The sequence below is a fragment of the Silene latifolia genome, chromosome X (genome assembly GCF_048544455.1).
Source record: "Silene latifolia isolate original U9 population chromosome X, ASM4854445v1, whole genome shotgun sequence".
Classification (NCBI taxonomy): Eukaryota; Viridiplantae; Streptophyta; class Magnoliopsida; order Caryophyllales; family Caryophyllaceae; genus Silene; species Silene latifolia.
Genome location: NC_133537.1, coordinates 261,973,920 through 261,987,074, shown reverse-complemented (window position 1 = coordinate 261,987,074; position 13,155 = coordinate 261,973,920). Strand labels below are relative to the sequence as shown.

Genomic DNA, 13,155 nt, shown 5'->3' with positions numbered 1-13,155 from the left:
CCAAGGTTACAAAGATTACCAAGGTGAATAAAATCTAGTCAACATGAAAAAGAAATCGTCTAAAATGTCATAAAAAAAATGACACGAGACGTATCAAATTTTACATGGCCACTCTTTTAACAAATTGAAATGCTTATGGACTTTCAAGTCGAGATGAAAGGGGGCTAGACAAAAATTATATGGGTACTCTTATGACAAGTTAAGTACTCATCGATTTCCAAGTCATTCAAAAATTCACACGGGTACTCTACGATAAGTTAAGTGCCCGTTGACTTCCAAGTCAAACAAAATTCACACGGGTACTCCTACGATAAGCTAAGTGCACGTGGACTTCCAAATCAAATAAAATTTACATGGGTACTCTTACGACAAGTTAAGTGCTCGTGGACTTCCAAGTCAAATAAAAAAAGAGTCGAGACCTCATCACGTCTGTTGGGGTTTTTGGTACAAATAATATAAAGGTAAAGACACAATATTTTTGTTATGGACTTAACCACAACCCAACTTGTATTATTATTCTTAAACCTTAACAATAATACAATCTCAATCTTCCAACACTTAGCTACTCGCTAAGATTTCAATCTATGCTTAACTCGGGATATTAAGCACACACTCTACTTTCCAACAATGACTAAGACCCTTATTTATATAAATTCCTAAGTCCTAACTTATCTAGCTACATAAAGAGTCTTTATTCCATTCAAAAGCTAACTCCTAATATTTACTACTAATGACTTCTAACATCTAAAGTGTAAATACTAGTTACATATAACATATATAACTCTAAACAAATAAAGACTCATATGTTACTAGCTCATCAATAATGTTGGGGTTACAATTCCCAACAAACCTCCCCTTAAGCCCAACATTACTTTGGACTTGTCAATCATCGAGCGGAGCGACCGAACCTTTACTTGGAAGCACCTCCCCTTCACTTGAGAGTACCTCCCCTTGAACTAACCCATCTTCAACACATCTTCCATCAAATGTGAATAAGTTAGTTTTACCTTTTCTACCTTTGAGAATCACCTTACCCTTTTTAGTGACCTCCAAAACACCACTCTTAACATGAATGGTACAACCCTTAGAATCTAATCTACCTAATGAGATTAAATTTCTACTAATGTTTGGTATATATCTAACATCACCAAACCTTCTAACTTGGCCATCATGAAGTCTTACCTTGACCTCACCAATCCCTTCAATCTTTGCCTTATCACCATTTGGCAAACTAACCATCTTTCCTTCACATTCTTCATAAGAAGAAAACCAATCTTTTCTCCCACATATGTGATAGGAAGTTCCCGAATCTAATACCCAACTCTCACTAGGTTCCTTTTCACCATGAACCATTAAGAGCTCACCATTATCAACTTCTGCCATAGCTGCAACCCCACTAGCACGAGTCTTTTTCAACTCTTTCAAATCTTCTTTTGCCTTAGGACATACAGTTTGTATATGGCCTAATTCATCGCAGTAGAAGCACTTGATATTAGGATTGTGCTTTTTCCAACCACCCTTCTTCTTGCCGCGATATTCACCCACAAAAGCTCCTCCATCACTTGAAGAGCCACCACCTCCTTGCTTCATCAATTTTTCGGACTCAAGCAAAACTACAACGGTCTCATCTAAGGCCAATGTTGTCTTCCCCACAAGTAAACTAGTGATAACCGTGTTGTACTTTTTGGGAAGAGACGCCAACAACATTATTGCCTTATCTTCTTCTTTGAATGTCTCATCCAAACTCGCCAATTGGGTGATCAAGCCATTGAACTTGTTTAGATGGTCCCTCAAATCGCCGTCATCTACCATCTCGAGCTCGAAAAGATCTTTCTTCAAGAATAATTTGTTAGCCAAGGACTTCGCATTATAAATGCTACATAACTTGGTCCACAACTCCTTAGGATTTGTCTCCTCTAACACACTATACTTGATTTCTGGTGCAAGGGCTAACCGGATAGTACTAACCGCGCGCAACTTCATGTCCTCCCATTTGAGAACTTGAACATCATCGGGCTTCTTGTCTTCAAGAGTCGCATACAACCCGTGTTGTATGAGAACATCCTTTATCATGCTTTGCCATAACGAGAAATTGTTTTTGCCATTAAACAACTCCATCTCAAACTTTGTACCAAAACTTTTCTCCATTGAGCCGTAGCTCTGATACCACTTGTTGGGGTTTTTGGTACAAATAATATAAAGGTAAAGACACAATATTTTTGTTATGGACTTAACCACAACCCAACTTGTATTATTATTCTTAAACCTTAACAATAATACAATCTCAATCTTCCAACACTTAGCTACTCGCTAAGATTTCAATCTATGCTTAACTCGGGATATTAAGCACACACTCTACTTTCCAACAATGACTAAGACCCTTATTTATATAAGTTCCTAAGTCCTAACTTATCTAGCTACATAAAGAGTCTTTATTCCATTCAAAAGCTAACTCCTAATATTTACTACTAATGACTTCTAACATCTAAAGTGTAAATACTAGTTACATATAACATATATAACTCTAAACAAATAAAGACTCATATGTTACTAGCTCATCAATAATGTTGGGGTTACAATTCCCAACAACGTCAAAAACACCCAACGGTGCACCTGACAAGATAAGGTCTCGAGGGGGCAATTTGTAGGCACGGAAATTTTATTAAAGTGCCGAAAATAAAAGAAATAAATTATTTTAAGTTAATATCAAATTTTAGCTTAATTTAATTATATTTGTCCCGTTTAATAGAATCCGGATCGATCCATATTGCAAATTGGGTCATTTGGGCTCTAAAGCAAAGCAAATGGTTAATTGGGCCCAAAAGAGAAGTCAAGCTCACAAACAAAGCCCAAACTTGAAGTCCATTTATCAAAGGAGAAATTTCTATAAATAGGAGACTTCTCCACCATTTCAAGGGAGAAAGAATCACTTGAGACAAACCACTTGTGAAAGTTAGAGAAAGAAAGGCATCAAAAGCTCTCAACTTCTCTCTACAAATCTCCTTGGCAAGTAGACAACAAGCACCATAAAATCGTGCCGTCTACGCAAGGAAACTCAAACCAAATTCAAGCATCGAAGAGAGATTCAAGTCAATGTGACCCTCTCAAGAAGCTCAAATCAAACTCAAATCAAATTCAAGCATCGAAGAGAGATTCAAGTCAACGCGGCCCTCTCAAGAAGCTAAAGTCAAGCAAGCGAGCCTCGAAGATTGTAGACTCGTACCTTTAATATTGTTGTAGAATCTGTGGATAAAATAGAGGTTGTATACATAACTTTCTGATATTATATAAACTAATTTGTCTATCTGTTTTGTGTAACAGCTTTATTGCAATACAAAATTTGTTGTTACAGTAGCCAACCTAGGGTCTTTTGCCAAAATAACCATTCATTTCAAATTATTTACCAAAATAACCAGTTTATAAAAGTATTGTCCAAACTAGCTATATGAATGTAAAATAAATGTTTACCTTAATTAAACCAACCTTAATTAATGAAGAACACAAAAAATCAAATAAAAAAGATGTATGTAGAATTCAGTTTATAAATAGAATTTTTTTTATAATGCATCAATGGTCAAAATTCATTAATAAAAATTACACAATTAACACGCAAAAATGATATCTGTTGATTTAGGTGATAATTTTAATATCAACATAAATGAAATCATTCTTTGTTCTCATAGATGTTAAAGTGTAAATCCCAAATTATATAATCTACCCAAGTACCTAAACAATTATGTCCTAATATATATACTCCATAGCTTTATCATTCAGCTAAATTCTAATGAAATGAAGGATCGAAAAAAAAAAATTGAAAAAAAACAATTGAGGCACAACTACGAGTATACTACACTATTGATGGTGAATCTTGTAATTTTAAGGGTAGTTTTTAACATACATTAAAGGGGAAGTCCTTGTAATTTTTAACAATTATTATTAATTTCTTATTAAGGAATATAATGTGAAAATCCTAATAATTTAGGCAATTTAGTTGATGTAAATATTTTTGTATTAACATATGGTTAGTTTGGGCAATATTTTGATAAAATGGTTATTTTGGCGAATAGTTTAAAGTAAATGGTTATTTGGGTAAAAGACCCGCCAACCCAAGTCCGGAGTCCCATATTGGAGAAGAAGAGGAGTTATGTTTTGTTTATAAGAGACCTATCACTCCACTAGTATGCGGCTTTTTGGGAAGGTGCCCAATGCAAATCCATGCGGGTTTAGTCCAAAGCGAACAATATTATACTAATGTGACAGTGTAGTGCAGGCGGAAGTTCCAACATTTACTCTTGATTCTTGAAGGAGAAGCTAGTTGTACGACTCTCCATAGTAAGTAGTGATACAAGTCACTGCCTAGTTTAAGTTAGCAGCCAAAATTGCACAAATATTATCCTATAACCAGTTGTATAATCGCATTATACAACCGCCTCAAATTTGTTGAGCTCTTACATAAAGTTGTTGAGCTATTTTACAAGTTATTGAGTTATTTTACTAAGTTATTGAGCTTAATAATTATTCTGCTAAGCTCAATAACTTTGTACTATAACTCTATAGTTTTGTTAATAGAACTCGACAACTTTATAATAAAGCTCAACTATATTAAATACTAGATTTCATGCCCGTGCGTTGCACGGTTACTAAAATAATTTGTAACACTAATGTGTTACTCTACCCGGTGCATACCAAGCAGTTGCGGGTCCCTCATCAACAAAAAAATGTGTTACACTACTCCATATTTTAGCTGTAATATAACATGCACACATTTAAATTCTTCTATAGATGAGAGTATTAAGTTAGACTTTTAATACAATTCCAATCTAATAATATAGGATAGAAGTTCGGGTGATATGATAACAAATTAACAATTATCTTAATCTTTTTTATGGGGAAATGGTGTTTGACGTAGATTAAAAATTCTCCAAAATATTTTTATCAAATAAATATACTACCTCTTTTTATATATAACTTTCCCACATCTCGAGAAATATACGACTAAATAAATATATTGATATGTATACTCATATGAAAGGACTTTTCAAAAGGAATTTAATGAGGCATTTTTATAATTTTTAAACAATTATATTTTTGTAAATGTTAAAGTCAAAGGTTTACGGAGGGATTAAAATTTAAGTTTTTAAAACCAAAAATTCATTATAAGATAAGGGGAGTGGAGGAGTAATGACACATACGTTGAGAACTTTGCTTGAAGAAAGCTAATATAGTAGTAACATGGTGTTCTATATGTAGGATATAGAAAACAATATCAAAATCCATTAAAAACTGGCAAATAATGACATAGCATGAGAAAAAAAAGAGTTAGAACCAAAAGCACTCTCAATGATCAGTTCATCGACATAGCATGAGAAAAAAAAAAAGAGAGAGAGAACCAAAAGCACCCTCAATGCCTCAATCATCAGTTCATCATATAAACAAACAAAAATAAACATGGAACCCATAAACCTTCCTCGCCCCTCCATACTCTTCACCGTTTCACCCTTACTCGTTTAAAGAAACAAAGCCCAACTTTTAGAATTAATTATAACCAAATTTTATATGCACTAATGATGCGAACCAAGCTAATGACCAAGCTAATGATTCGGAGTTGGTTAATGAGCTGGACGAATTGGTTGTGAACACTCAAGGTGATGGTCTAATGTTGGCTCGTAATTTTCAGCCGATAGGTTCCAATTATCCTTCCTTTGTTGCGTTGCTAAGTATGGTTTAGAGGGGCTGATGGTGGCACGTTTACCAAGGAGAGGACGGACCAAGTTTACATTTTTATCTTACATTTTCAGATTATGTTTACAATAAAATGTTAGCTTAAATTGGTGTTTGTCTAAGTTTAATGAACTAGTAGTTTTAATGATTGTAATTAAGTGAAGAGTGAATGATCACCTCTTCACCTTGCTAGCTTTACACGGCTCAATGGGGCTATATAATGCCTCCAAGTTCTTGAATAAAAATCATCCAGAAATTTGCATAAACTTTTGTTTACAAAAATCGTTTCTTGCTTAGAAACAAAACTGATTTGATTGAAACGCGTTTTCGATTAAATTCCCGAGTTGTTGATCAATAGGTCTTGGTCTCACTCACTTTGTTCAAGTAATAGGTCTTGCTTGTTCAAACACTATCCCCTTTATTCATAAAAATCAGAACTGGTCTTACCTAGTACGTTCGGTTCGCCAAAAAAACAGTCCGCTATTTTTGTAGTTCTCGTTGTCTTAAACTGTAATACTCCGTATTTATGAGTCTTGGGGTACTCTATCGAGTAGGCCTTACTCTGTCGAGTAAGAGAGTTTTGCGAAATAAAATAGTTTCTGACCTGTTGGGTACTCGATCGAGTAACTACGATACTCGATCGAGTAGGGGGGTACTCGATCGAGTACCATGGCTACTCGATCGAGTAGCCGGTTTACGGGGGTTGTTTTCTCGGGTTTTGTTAATTATGCGATTAAGGTATATAATCTTTTCGTCACTCATTCTAATCACTTTTCTAAAACCTAAATCACTGTGAGAAGAGAAAGCAAACTACGTTCATCACCTTAATCGCATTGTTAACATATCCCGGAGCTTGGAAGGTCGGATTTCACTTGTCTTTACACCGTTGTAATCCTTGCGTCGAGGGTAAGACCTTTATACCGTTTTTATTATATTTCGTCAAAGTTAGTTAAACCCTAATATTGGGAATTGGGGATTTTGTTGTGTCATGTGAGGTACTCGATCGAGTATGGGAGGCACTCGATCGAGTAGCCTCTTACTCGATCGAGTAGGTTGGGACACTCGATCGAGTAGCACCTGGGTAGCCTGTTTTCGTGTTTTGAGGTTTAGTACATGTGTTTATGTCTACCCTTTCTTATATATAGCTTCAAGATGCCGCCTAAGAGAAACGCTTACTATGCGAGAGCTGAGGCCATGAATACGGATGATATTGTTAAGATGTTGGAGCACCAGGATGCTCTTACGGAGGCCTTAAAGAAAGTGAATAAGGATAAGGAGGTTGATCACTCTAAGGTCAGCCTTTACATAGCTAGGTTCAACCCAAAGGAGTACAAAGGAACCGGGGAACCAAACCTTCTTGACAACTGGCATCGTGAGATGGAGAATATACTGGACCTGGTTCATTGTCCTGTTGAGATGAGAGTAGAGCAAGATGCGTTCTATCTGAGAGAGGCAGCTGGTGAGTGTTGGGATAAGGTGAAAGTGAGTGCCAGAGAGATGTATGCTAACCAAGGCTTACCTGCTATACCTTGGGATGAGTTCCGTAGGGCCATGAGAAAAGAGTTTGTGCCAGAGCATGTGAGAAGCAAGGGCGAGGGAGGAGTTCGATGGGTTCAAGATGACATCGACATGTCTGTGGCTGAGTACTATAAGCAGTTTAATGAGAAGTCTAGGTATGTTGAGGACATGGGATTGAGTGATGAGAATCTGGCGCTGAGGTTTGAGAGGGGGTTGACCACTAGGATCATGGATAAGCTCCCTGTAGGAGTCCTTACCGATGTTTTTCCTGACGAGATTCCGGGGTTGCCACCGAAGAGGGAGATAGATTTCACCGTTGAGTTGAAACCGGGGATGGGGCCAATCTCTAAGGCACCATACCGGATGGGTCCTAAAGAGATGGAGGAGCTAAGGAAGCAGTTAGATGATCTGATAGAGAAGGGATACATTAGACCTAGTGTATCGCCGTGGGGAGCACCAGTTCTTTTCGTGAAGAAGAAGGATGGGAGTTTGAGGTTATGGATAGATTACAGAGAGCTGAACCGAGTGACGGTGAAGAACAAGTATCCTTTGCCAAGGATAGATGACTGTTTGATCGGTTGAGTGGTGCATCGCCTCTTTTAAGATTGATTTGAGGTCGGGGTATCATCAAGTGAAGATTAGAGAGATGGACATACCAAAGACAACTTTCACGTCGAGGTATGGTCATTATGAGTATGTAGTGATGCCGTTTGGGTTATCTAACGCACCGGCCGTGTTTATGGATTTGATGAACAGAATCTTGAGACAGTTTTGGACAAGTTCGTGGTGGTGTTCATCGATGACATCTTAGTCTACTCTAAGACTAAGGAAGAGCATGAGGAGCATCCGAGGATCGTGTTACGTACGTTGAGGGACCATGAGTTGTATGCTAAACTGTCCAAGTGTGAGTTCGTTGGAGAAAGTTGCTTTTAAGGGCATGTGATCTCTAAGGAGGAGTACCTGTGGATCCGGCAAATATTGAGGCGAGAACAAAGTGGGAAGCACCAAAGAATGTCGCCGAGATTAGGAGTTTCTTGGGTTTAGTGGATACTACGAGACGGTTCGTGAAAGATTTCTCCAAGATAGCTAGACCTATGACAGCTTTGATGAGGAAAGAGAACAGGTTTCGTTGGGATGAGAGTTGTGAAAAGGCGTTCCAAACATTAAAGGAGCGTTTGACCACAGCTCCTATCTTAGCATTGCCTGAAGGGATCGAGAACTTTGAGGTTTATACAGATGCCTCAAAGAATGGGTTGGGATGTGTGTTGATGCAGAACGGTAAGGTGATTGCCTATGCTTCTAGGCAATTGAAGCCGTATGAGGAGAACTACCCTACACATGATCTAGAGTTGGGTGCGGTGGTGTTTGCTCTCAAGATTTGGAGACATTACCTTTATGGGGCGACCTTTAAGGTATTTTCTGATCACAAGAGTCTCAAGTACATCTTCACTCAAAAGGAGTTGAACATGAGACAGAGGAGGTGGATGGAGCTGATTGGCGATTATGACATGGATATTATCTACCATGAAGGGAAGGCCAATGTCGTTGCAAATGCTTTGAGTAGGAAGAGTGTACACTCCCTGTGTACAACTCTATCTTTGATGAGGTTGAGAGATGAGGTGGGGAAGTTTGGGATACATATGATTCAGAGAGGAGATGTTGTGGGAGATTTGACAGTGCAGCCTGATCTTTATGATGATATTCGAGGTAAACAAGCTTTGGATCCTAAGATGGTTGAGTGGAGAGCTGGAGTAGAGAAAGGGACAGTGTCCCGATTTTCTATTCACACAGATGGTAGTTTGAGGTTTGATGGTAGGTGGTGTGTCCCTAATGATGAGGAGCTGAAAAAGACAATTATGACAGAGGCACATTGCACACCATATTCAGTACATCCAGGCGGAGACAAGCTATACAAGGACTTGAAGAACACGTTTTGGTGGCCTGGGATGAACAAGGAAACAGCTGAGTTTGTGGCCCGCTGTTTGACATGCCAGAGAGTTAAAGGGGAACAAATGACGACCACAAGGTAAGATTCAGTCTTTGGAGGTACCTGAGTGGAAGTGGGAATCCATTTCTATGGATTTTATCGTGGGTTTACCAAAGAGTCAACAGGCTAATAACATGATATGGGTGATAGTGGATCGACTGACCAAGTCAGCTCACTTTGTTCCAATGAAAGATACATGGACTAAAGCACAATTGGCTATGGCTTATCGAAAGAATGTGCTTAAGTTACATGGAGTCCCTAAGGACATAGTGTCTGACAGAGATGCGAGGTTTATATCACGGTTCTGGAAAGAGTTGCAGGAATCCTTGGGTACAACTTTGAAGATGAGTACAGCTTTTCATCCTGCGACAGACGGTCAGACTCAGACAACAATCAAAACTCTTGAGGATATGTTACGAGCTTGTGTGATGGACTTTGGTGGTAGCTGGGAACAGAGGTTAGATTTGATAGAGTTTTCTTATAACAACAGCTATCACACTAGCATTGGCATGGCACCGTTTGAGGCTTTGTACGAGAGGAGATGCAGGAGTCCGATTTGTTGGGACGACAGTGCTGAGGCAGTGGTTCTAGGACCAGAGATGGTACATGAGATGGTTGAACAGATTAAGATGATCAGGGAACGCATGAGAGCAGCTCAGGATCGACAAAAGAGTTATGCAGATCTACATCGCCGGGATATAGAGTTTCAGGTTGGAGATAAGGTTCTTCTGAAAGTGTCTCCTATGCGTGGTGTTTTGAGATTTGGGAAGAAAGGCAAGCTGAGTCAGAAGTTCATCGGTCCTTATGAGATCTTAGAGCGAGTTGGGGAGGTTGCTTACCGTCTGGCTTTACCTGCTGCTTTAGAGAGAGTGCATAATGTGTTTCATGTGTCACAGCTGTGGAAGTATGTGAGTGACCTGTCACATGTGTTAGAGGCAGAGAGCATAGAACTAGATGAGTCTTTATCATATCTTGAGGTACCTAAGCAGATCCTTGACCGGAAGGTTAGGAAGACTAGGAGTGGTGAGACAGTGTTGCTTAAGATCCTTTGGTCTAACCACGAGACAGAGGAAGCTACATGGGAGGCAGAGGAGATCATGAGAGAGCGCTACCCTTTCCTTTTTTATCAGGTATGTTTGGTTACGAGGACGTAACCTTGTTTCTTTTAGGGGGGTAGGAGATGATCGCAAAGAGTTTTTAAGAGTTTTTATACCCTCCTTATGTTGTGTCGGTATAGTTGTTGTCGTTGAGTCGGGTTGAGTTTGAGTTAGTAACAAGTTTTTATGTTGGGTTTGTTTCGGTTGTTGAGTCGGGAGTGTTGTAGTGTGAGTCTTTGCTTTCTGTTGGTTTGAACTTCGGGGACGAAGTTCTTTTTAAGGAGGGAAGACTCTAATACTCCGTATTTATGAGTCTTGGGGTACTCTATCGTGTAGGCCTTACTCTGTCGAGTAAGGGAGTTTTGCGAAATAAAATAGTTTCTGACCTGTTGGGTACTCGATCGAGTAACTACGATACTCGATCGAGTAGGGGGGTACTCGATCGAGTACCATGGCTACTCGATCGAGTAGCCGGTTTACGGGGGTTGTTTTCTCGGGTTTTGTTAATTATGCGATTAAGGTATATAATCTTTTCGTCACTCATTCTAATCACTTTTCTAAAACCTAAATAACTGTGAGAAGAGAAAGCAAACTACGTTTATCACCTTAATCGCATTGTTAACATATCCCGGAGTTTGGAAGGTCGGATTTCACTTGTCTTTACACCGTTGTAATCCTTGCGTCGAGGGTAAGACCTTTATACCGTTTTTATTATATTTCGTCAAAGTTAGTTAAACCCTAATATTGGGAATTGGGGATTTTGTTGTGTCATGTGCATAGTAGTAATTATGTGCTTGTATAATTAGGAGGAGGATTCGTAGAGGAAGCTTTTTGACTTGGTTGTGAGATCGTCGACTATTGTGCTTTCCAGGTAGGGTTTCCCTACTCGCATTACTTACATGTGGTGTGGTGTTGTCTTTAATTAGTATAATTGGTTGATTCAAACGATGTTGTGATTGTGATTGTGATTGTTTGTCTGTGGTTCTCGAGATGCGTTCTCTCGGTGAGTGGAGTCACTTGCGGGAGTGGCTTCACGCCCTAGTTTCGCCCTTCGTGGAACCCGCCACGGAAGGGATGTGCACATTAATGGGACAGGGGTTATCGCTCGGTATGATGAGCGGGGCTTAGGTGGGAACAGGCTGCGCTCCCCCACCGGGCGGGCTGGTCCAGGTGGACGATCGGTGACGGAGATGGAGTGGAGTGCTTGATCGTGTATGATTGTTTGAGTTGTGTTAGTTCTTGTATTGTTGATTATACCTCTTGTGTAAATAGTATCTTGACCGGTTAATGTTTTAAAACCTGCGGTGATCCATTTGGGGATGGTGAGCGGATATTGAGCGGTATGACATGAGTCTTGGGATAGTCGGGATTGCCACGATCAGATGATAGAAGTCTTCCGTTGTAGCCTATTAGTTTTATAGACATTTCGATTAGTTCAAGAGATGTAGTTTTGAGAACATGTATTAGTATTTGGTTTGGTTTTTGCATTGTAACCTTTCGCTAAAGTATTACTATTTAAATATCCTTTCATTATTGTTTATTTGATTATCATTGCCTCGGGTAACCGAGATGGTAACATCTTTATATCTGAGTAGTCCTGGTAAGGCACTTGGAGTATGGGGGTGTTACATAAACGAACAGTTTGAGGATTGCGCGTACCTAGTACGAACAGTCCGCGTACCTGTTCAAATTCGTGTGATTCCGCTGCTCAAATCGTATCATTTGTGGTATCAGAGCTTCGGCTCTTGATCCTTGTTTGACTATGTCGGTAGACTTCAACAGTCCAGAATTCATTCATCAATTACGGGAAGCTTTGAAGCATGCTCGTGAAACTGAAGAGCGTTGGCAACCTAGGAGAGGAGAACGAATTGTTGATGCATTCAAGGCGAGTGATCTTCCTGCATTCGTTGGAGGGGCTGATCCCGAGGCCTATTTGGAGTGGGAACGGAAAATCGATCGTTTATTCGATTTCAAAGACTTGGATGATGATAAGAGGTGTAAGTTTGCAATTCTGAAATTGAGCAAGGGAGCATCGTTGTGGTATGAGGCGATGAAGGCTAAGAGGGTCCGAGAAGGCAAGGAGAAAATTGATTCTTGGGTGTCCCTAAAACACAAACTACGGAAAAGGTATGTACCATCGACCCATAGGCTGTCTACTTATCGCAGAATCGCTGATTTTAGACAAGGCAAATTGAGTGTTAGCGAGTATTTAGATGAATTTCAGAATCTTGCTATTATGGGTGAATTGGAGGAAATAGAGGAACAAAAAATTGCTCGATTTTTGCGTGGTTTAAATTATAACATTGCTAGCACGGTTGAGTTATACCAATATTCTGATTTTGATACTTTGTGTAGTCTTTGTTTGAAAGTTGAATCCCAAGGGAAACCTAAGTATGGGAGCAGGTCGAACTCGGAATCGAGTAAGCCTAAATCATGGTCTAAACCCGAGTCTAAATTTGTCGGTACTCCAAATAACTAGTCCGTGTCTAGCACCTCGACTGGCAACCCTAAAAAAACCGCCTGTCAGTCCTCTAAAACCCCGGGAAAAGAGACTAGTTTGGCTAAGGTTCGATGCTTTAAGTGTCAAGGATTCGGTCATTATCAAAGTGCGTGTCCTAATCAACGAGTTGTGACCTTAAGAGAAGCCTTAGAGTGTCGGGATGAGTTATTGGCCGAGGAGGAACAAATGAATGAGTTTCTGATTTCTAATGATAATGAGGAAGGGGAAGAAGAAGTAGAGGGTTATGAGGCACCTCATGTCGATACTAGTTTGGTTTTGCGAACTTTGAAAGTTGATTCTAAACCAATTGAGTCGGGACAGCGAAACCAACT

General features: G+C 39.4%; 1 protein-coding gene across 1 annotated transcript; it reads left to right on the top strand.

The window, feature by feature from the left end:
- Positions 1-12,085: 12,085 nt before the first annotated feature.
- LOC141620018 (uncharacterized) lies at positions 12,086-12,802 on the top strand. The gene has a single exon (XM_074436999.1). The coding sequence runs from the start codon at positions 12,086-12,088 to the stop codon at positions 12,800-12,802; it is 717 nt and encodes a 238-aa protein (XP_074293100.1).
- The last annotated feature ends 353 nt before the right edge of the window (positions 12,803-13,155 follow it).